General features: G+C 38.7%; 1 protein-coding gene across 1 annotated transcript; it reads right to left on the bottom strand.

The window, feature by feature from the left end:
- Nucleotides 1-215: 215 nt before the first annotated feature.
- LOC109206370 (acetyl-CoA-benzylalcohol acetyltransferase-like) lies at nt 216-1,776 on the bottom strand. Its single transcript, XM_019369199.1, has one exon. The coding sequence runs from the start codon at nt 1,696-1,698 to the stop codon at nt 370-372; it is 1,329 nt and encodes a 442-aa protein (XP_019224744.1). The 5' UTR covers nt 1,699-1,776; the 3' UTR covers nt 216-369.
- Nucleotides 1,777-8,365: the final 6,589 nt, after the last annotated feature.

Genomic DNA, 8,365 nt, shown 5'->3' with positions numbered 1-8,365 from the left:
TGTGGAAAGAAAATCAATGCATGTGCTAAATAATAATGACCAGCTTCTCCGTATCTAGCATCATTACCAGAATTTTCTTTTGACTTTTAACTGATCAATAAGAAAACCGAACCACAAATGTGTTTTTTGATTTTAACTGGGATTTAAAGATATCAATAATAAGCAAACTCAAGGGATTAGGCTGGTGGCGAAGCGCCTTAGTTCTTTAGGAGAGGTTGAGGGATCAAAACTCAGTAACTTAATTTCCCGTGACACATAATTGGAGTTCATAAGACATTACAAAGGGAACTTTTTCTTTATTGCCAACAAACAAAACATTGAAGTAAAAATATTAAAACAAACAAAAGATTGAAGTAAAATATTGATTCATCACCACTTAAAATAAGCCTTGATATCTTGGTCGCATTCAAAGAAGCGCATGTAACTTTCCTTGATATCCACCTGCACACAGACACCATTGCCACACTCTGCATCATACAACCAACAAGTTTGATTATGCCTGGATCCAAAATGCATCAAGCAAGGTTTCCCCCAACCAAAATCAGCTCCTAGTATAGGAAACCTGCACAAACTTGAACACGTAAACGCGTCAACTTCATTACTGGCTCCCCACTCATTTGCCAGAAAACTTCCATTGTATAAATGAGCAACCGCAGAGACTATCTCATCTGGTGATTCCTTGTTGCAATACTCAATAGTTTTCTGCACTGTATCCCTTATCAATGCCACCAAGTTATTCAGCTCCATCTTGGTCTCCACCGGTACAAATTTTACTGGAGAATCAACTACAAGATTACCAAAACACTTTTCAATTTGAGGCAAAGAGATCTTACTGCGCAAGTTGACTGGGATTCCCATTAAAGAACGCCTAATATTTATGTTTTTCGCTTCCGAAGCACGGATCAAAGCCCTCCATAAAACTGCTGTAATCATCTCGACTCTCGTAGGTTTGAAACTCAAACCTGTCATTTCTTCTCTTAGCTTTGATATAGCAGATTCATCAATATATAACCTCTTAGCGACCAGTTTGCTTTCTGCACGTTTCTCTCCAGGAATACGAGGCAGTAAAAGCTTAGATAAATCCCTTGTAGGGAAAATTTCACCCAAATTAAAGCGCAGGAAATTGATTTCTTTTGTGGGAATTCCGAGTCTACATACTTTGGACCACTCGTACAAAAAAGAGAGACTCGAGAATCCGTCCATTGCAATGTGGGCGTGGCTCATTGACAGAGCTATACCACCACATTCAAATCTTGTTACTTGGACGATAACAAGAGGTGTAATAGCTAAATTATCTTGATCAACAGTCCAAGTATCGTGAGGCCAACAAAGTAGTGCTGTACTAACATCCTTGTGTGCTTGCTCAAGAAAATCATCGAGCTTACTATTGACATTTGCCCTTACAAATTTAACCCCTTGATCAAGGCAATTTATGGAGCAAAAATCCTCTGTAAATCTACCAGCTATCGGGTAAACATGGGTTAATACTCTAGATAGGGATTCTTCTAGTTGTTCATCCGTAGTGGAGTTTTTCTCGTTTGGTGGATAGAAAAGAACAAGAGGCAAGTGGACATCTTCAGCTATTTGATCAAAGAAAGATAACTTGTAATTTTGTAAGTGATTTGGGGTTGGTGAGGATGGTGTTATGAACGTTGTGGATAAGATTTTAACTTGCAGGGCAGCAGATTGGGAACCCATGTTTGCAAACTACAATGGAAAGGAGAGAAAGGCTAAATGGAAATGTGATGCAGGGTTGTTGCAAAGCTCTCAAGAGTTCAAGCCTTCTTATAGTGGAAACTTTTTTAACAACGTAAAGAAAATATTATTTTTGTTGAAAGTGAAAGTATAATTTTCTACGACATAGAAAAAAAAAATTACGTATTTTGTTGAATGAAAGAAAATTCTTTTTCAACTTCATGATAAGAAATTACTAGTTTTATTGAAATGAAAGAAAATACTTTTTCTATATCATGAAAAAAAAGTACACGTTTTGTTGAAATAAAAGAAAATACTTTTTTACATCATGAAAAGAATACACAAATTTTGTTGAAACACACACACAAAAAAAAACTCTATTTACAACATGAAAAGAAAGTACTCTTAGGCGTCGTTTGGTAGGGTGCATAAGAATAATGCTGCATAACGTGTATTAGTAATGCTGGTATTAGTTAGGCTGACATTAGTTATGATGACATATTTCTTATCCATTGTTTTGTTTGATGAATTGAAGCATTGTACAATTTCTAAAAGAATTATTTATTTACGAAAATGCCCTCAAAACCAGTTCATCACTCTATCTTATAAAAAGAACATATGTTGAGGAATGTTTTTATATGAAAAATGTATTTAAAAAAAGATTTGATTTGTATACCTATATTGTAGTATAGAACCGAATATTTAGTTATAAAAAATAAAATATGCTAAGTAGTTAATTATTTACTAGGGATATAATTTTATTCTCACTATTTCGCTTATTTCAAACTTGCATTAATATAATAGCATATTTAATTAAGCATAAATTTTGAAGGACAATTTTGTCTTTAAATAAGCTAATGCATGCATTAAAGTAATGACCCGACCGGTCGTTTTGAGAACTAAAGTCTCGTTCGGCGGCATAAGGTCTTGAGCAGCTTCGTATTATGTGTTATAATTTGTGTGCGTGACCGAGTTCATTTACCGGATGATTCGGAATCAGTTTGGAAGAAGGATTCTAGTTTTGGAAGCTTAAGCGGTAAGAGTTGACCGGAATTTGACTTTGGTGTAATGACTTCGAAATGGAATTTTGATGATTCTAACAGCTTCGTATGGTGATTTTGGACGTAGACGTGTGTCCGGATTTGGATTTGGAGGTCCGTAGGGTAATTTGAAGCATTTCGGCGAAAGTTTGAAAAGTTGAAGTTTGGAAGGTTGAGAGGTTTGACCAAGAGTTGACTTTGGTGATATTAGGGTCAGAATGTGATTTCGAGAGTTGGAATAGCTCCGTTATATCATTTGGGACTTGCATGCAAAATTTGACGTCATTCCGGGTTGATTTGATAGGTTTCGATGCGAGTTTTAAAAGTTGGAAGATTTGAATGCTGATCATGAGTTCGATTCATGGTGTGATTCATAGTTTCGACGTTTTTTGATACGATTTGAGACCTCGACTAAGTTCGTATCGTATTTTATGATGTGTTGGTATATTTGGTTGAGGTCCCGGGGGCCCCGGGTGTTTCGGATAGGCTACGGGCCATTTTCTCCTTGTTCGGTATTGCTGTTCCGATATCTGGTGTTCTCTTCTGTGCAATCACGAAGTTCAAGTCGCGTTCGCATAGGCTGTGCTGGGACTGACCATTTTCCCTTCTTCGCGTTTGCAGTGATTGGTCCGCGATCGTGTAAGTATGTGTTTTGTCTTCTCCGCGTTCGCATCATTCTGTCGCCTTCGCATAGTGCTCTTTAGTTGGGCAGTGATTTTTCCTTAATCGCGATCGCACCTTTTCTATCGCGATCGCAATGTGTGACCTTGGCAACTGGTAATTCTTTCACTCCGCAATCGCATGTGTTCTTACGCGATCGCATAGTACATTTTGGGCAGTAGCCATTTTTCTTCTACGCGATCGCATTAGTTCTTCCGCGATCATGATACACAAACACCTGGATAGAATATAAAAGTACTCTATTCCGAAGGTTCGCCATTTTTATCATTTTTGGATATCTAGAGCTCGGTTTGAGCGATTCTTCGTGGGTTTTTCAAGCAAATCATTTGGATAAGTGTTCTTCACCTAGAATTTATTATATTCCATGATTCTTTCTTTATTTTTATCATTTAATTAGTGTTTTGAGTTGAGGAAAATGAGGATTTTTGAAGAAAACTTTCTATGTGTAAAATGATGATTTGAAGGATGAATTGGTATCTGAATTTGATAATTTTAGTATGGTTGAACTCGTACCGGAATGGATGTTCGGGTTTTGTAAAATTTGTCGGATTTCGAGGTGCGGGCCTGGGAGTCGACTTTTGGGTTGATTTTTAGTTTTTGATAGAGATTGATGCTTTATTATCTGGAATAGTTTCTTATGAGTTTTATTTATGCTTTGAAGTTATTTTGGCTAGATTTGAGCCGACCGGAGGTTATTTCACTCGAGAAGTTCATTTTAGAGTAACGTTCTATCTTCTTTGAGGTAAGTATATTGCCTAACTTTGTGTGGGGCAACTACCCCTTAGGATTTGACTCTTTTATGCTAATTGTGTCATGTGAAGTCCGTGTACGTGAGGTGACGAGTACGTGCTCGGGCTTATTTGTGGAAGGTTGACCTTTTAGGGCTCTTATGTTCTTATGTTCATTAGATATGGAGTTATTTTGCTATGATTAAGTTTCCCATTTACTATTTCCATTTTTACGTGATTTAATTGGAATTAATTCCTTCATGATCCACTCTTATTGCCTATTTGACTCTTATGTTCCTTAACTAAAGTCGTTACGTCTTCTGTTGCCATGCTATCCCTCCCTAATCGCTTATCCTTAATTGGAATTATAATTATCTCTTCTGTAATTGTTCATCCTTAATTGAGGTTATGATTATCTTTCTGTTGCTTACCCTTAATTGAATTTATTATATCTCTTTCGTAATTGCTCAACCCAAAAAGAAGTTTTGTTATCCTTATCTTAGTTGACTTATCCTTATTTGGAATTGTTGACTTGTGTTATCTCCCTTGTTGTTGAATCGTACTTTGTGGGATCGTTGTTACATATTATTCTTCCATGTTGAGCTATTCTTATTGTGACTAGTATTTTCTATTGTGTTTATTCTTTGTGAACTTGTTCTACCGTTCCTTTGTGTTCGAAAGCTCTTGAGTTGATTTACTTGCCGTACTATTGTGTTATTGTCATTGTTGCTGTTGTACTCAGTATTGTTTTGCATGATATTTTTCTGCCGTGTGGTTGTTATTGTGTTGCACGAGGTTCTGTCGTGCGGTTGTCATCGTGAAGCACGAGGTCTCTGCCGTGCGGTGGTTATTGTGTTGCACGAGGTTTCTGCCGTGCTATTATTACTATTGATATGTGCACATGCGGCGTGACAAGGCGGTCTATATATGTGGGTTGCGCATGTGGCGAGACAAGGTAGGAATATTATTATGCATGTGTGGCGAGACAAGGCGGGCATTTACTTTATTATTGCGCATGTGGCGAGACAAGGTGGGTTATGTCAGGGAATCATTTGTGGTGACTTGTGATGGCCTGGGGGCATTGTTATTATTGTTATTTGTGTAGTGGCGTGCCTACCCGGTGTGAGCTATACCATGTACATTTCGCGGTGATCATCTCTTATGTGTCATTCATTATCTTTACTCTTACTTGTTGAATTTAATTGTGATAGAACACTTGCACAAACATACACATAGTTAATCACCCCCATCGGTTTAAGAAGATGGATCCTCATGCTATTGATCCGTCCTGCACACCCTTGTCTACTTGCCTTCTATGTGAGCATGGTTCTATTGGCACGTGAGTCGTCCATGCAGTTACCAGTAGTAATGAGGGCACAAGATGCCAAGTGTTTAGGGTTCACGCATTGGGACCGGTGACTTGTGAATATTTTGAGGTTTGGTACCTCATTGAGATTATTGGATAAACCTGGTGTGAAAGCGGTTATTATTGCCGAGTTGCTACTTGTCCTTCCTTTATTTGTTTTCACCGGATTTAAAGTGTGTTCAACTTACTCTACTGTGTTATTACTTATTGTGTTCCGCTGTTAATTGTTGCTTATATTTCTTATTGCAAGCACTATACTATTATTGTCACTATGCGTAGTTTTCTAGAGATATCGTAATCTGTTAGTTCTCCACTTATCTTGTCAAGGTTATCTAGTCCAGTAGATGTCTTGCCTGTCCCTCGTCACTACTCCACTGAGGTTTATCTTGATACTTACTGGGTACCGCTGTGGTGTACTCATACTACACTTCTGCACATTTTTGTGTAGATCCAGGTATATCGGAGTCAGTCCTCCGTTTGCTAGCTGTAGGGATTTTTCTGTGGAGACTCAAGGTAAACCTGCTGCTGCGTTTGCAGGCTTCGAACTCAACTTCTGATTTTGAATTTGCACTGTTTTATCTCTATTTCGAAACAATTGTATTTTTAGGCTTTTTAGAAAAACATAGTAGAGCTTATGACTTGTACTACCGGTTTTGGGATAGTAAGTTTGTATAAAGATTTATATCTTCAAATTTTCAGATGTTCGTTAATGTTGTTATTATTTCGTGTAAATATTAGTGTCACGACCCGGAATTCCCACCACCAGGATCGTGATGGTGCCTAATATTTCACTTGCTAGGCGAGCCAACGTTAGAACATTTATCCATTTTTAACAGTTTAAAATTAATTAATGAGAAAGAACCGAAATAACTGCAATAATCCAAAGTAAAAATGTAGAAGCTAGAACAACCAAACGTCTCATACAACCCTGGACCCGGCGTCACAAGTGCATGAGCTAAAATAAAAGCTGCCTGAAGTACACAACCAAATAAAAAAGGGAAGAGGACTCCAAGAGTTGCGGGTGTTAAGCAACTGTACCTCAAGTCTCCACAAGATGTCCAATTCGAGCATGCTAATAACAGCCGCTGAGACCGACTCTAAAATCTACACAAGAAGTGCAGAGTGTAGTATGAGTACAACTGACCCCATCTACTCCGTAAGTGCCAAGCCTAACCTCGACGAAGTAGTGACGAGACTAAGGCAGGTCACCTACAGTACAACCTGTATGCTGTATATAATAAAGGCAGAAAAGGAAATACGGAACAAACCAAAATAGTCAACTGAAGTAATAACTACAGCCTCAAGAATTAAGCCGTGACATTCAGAATTACCAATCCTTAAAGTTTCAAATGAAAATACCGAAAACCAACACAACTCAAGGAAATAGAAACACATAGGTTGTTGCGGCGCCCAACCCGATCCCACCATATAACAATATCAGTATCATAATTCACCCGTATTTTACCGTAACAATCCAACCTTATTCCACCTGTTGCGGCGTGCAACCCGATTCCAACGTATCAGTACAAATTCATCCTTATTCCACCATATCAATCCACCCTTATTTCACCTGTTGCGGCGTGCAACCGGGTCCCACCATATCAGTACCAAGTACTCAATGTGCACAGTCAAATAAATAATTCATATCACAAGGACCTTTACGATCATTAAATACCGAGTTGAACCAACATGGAAACCTTGTACAACACGAAAATTCATATAGGTAATACTACACAACAAGTCATGTCCGGTAAATGACAATTAGAAGGTGCAAGTGAGTCAGTTAAGGCAAGTAGCAGCGAATCATGAAAATATGAAAAGATCTAACATTATTAACAGAAGGAAACACTGATTAACAGGTAGCAGTTAAGCATGAAAGGCATTTAGAGCATATAACATTTAAGAGAGGGAAGGAGATAACTAAGGAAAAGCGGGAAATCAGGGAAAACAAGTAATTCGGCAGAGTATAAGCACTCGTCACCTCGCATATACACCACAACATATGAAATTCACATGGCATATAGTCCGGGGGTTCCTTATTCCCTCAAGTCAAGGTTAAGCTCAACACTTACCCCACTCTGCAGTCAATTCAGAGCTCTACCGGGGCCTTTCCCCTAGAATCCGCCTCCAAACCACTCGTATCTAGCCACAATTGACTCTATAATATAAAATATTTCTAAGGGAATCAATTACAATGCATAAATTAGAATTTCCAAACTTTCCCCAAAAAAGTCAAAACTCAATCCCGGGCCCGCTTGGTCAAAACCCGAAGTTCGAACCAAAATCTATTTACCCATTCAGCCTCGAGCCCGACTATGTAATTAGTTTCGAAATCCGACTTCAATTTGAGGTCTAAATTCCAATTTTACAAAATCCCCCAATTCATCCTAAATTCCTCATTTTCTACCATGGAAGAGCAAAAATTGGGGCTAGGAATTAATGGAGGATGTTAGAAATGGAAGAAAATAAGTTAAAGTATACAAACATATGAATTGATGTTGAGTTTTCTCTTCAAAATCACTCCTAGGCCGAGCTTTGATGGAAGGGTTATGAAAAATGGGAGAAATCCCGTTTTTGAAATGTTTTAAGGTATAGGCGTCAGGCCTTCTTCGCGTTCCCGAAAGGCCTGCCGCGTTCGCGTTGTGCAGCAGCCCAAGTGGCTTTCGCGTTCGCGAAGGCTGCTACCCCATGGCCTTCACGTTTGCGAGCCAGTGCCCGCGTTCGCATAGAAGAACGATGATCCCCCCCTTCCGAGGTCCATAAAGCTACGCCTTCGCAAAAAGCTGGTCGTGTTCACGAAGCGTAAGGCCCCCCATTGCTCCGCATTCGCGACCTAGCCATTGAGTTCGCGATGA

Source organism: Nicotiana attenuata, unplaced genomic scaffold (assembly GCF_001879085.1).
Source record: "Nicotiana attenuata strain UT unplaced genomic scaffold, NIATTr2, whole genome shotgun sequence".
NCBI classification, from domain to species: Eukaryota; Viridiplantae; Streptophyta; class Magnoliopsida; order Solanales; family Solanaceae; genus Nicotiana; species Nicotiana attenuata.
This window is presented reverse-complemented; position numbering and strand designations above follow the sequence as displayed.

Bases quoted from the DNA above. Each gene is read 5' to 3' on its own strand.
- LOC109206370 (XM_019369199.1), bottom strand. From the start codon at position 1,698: ATGGGTTCCCAATCTGCTGCCCTGCAAGTTAAAATCTTATCCACAACG.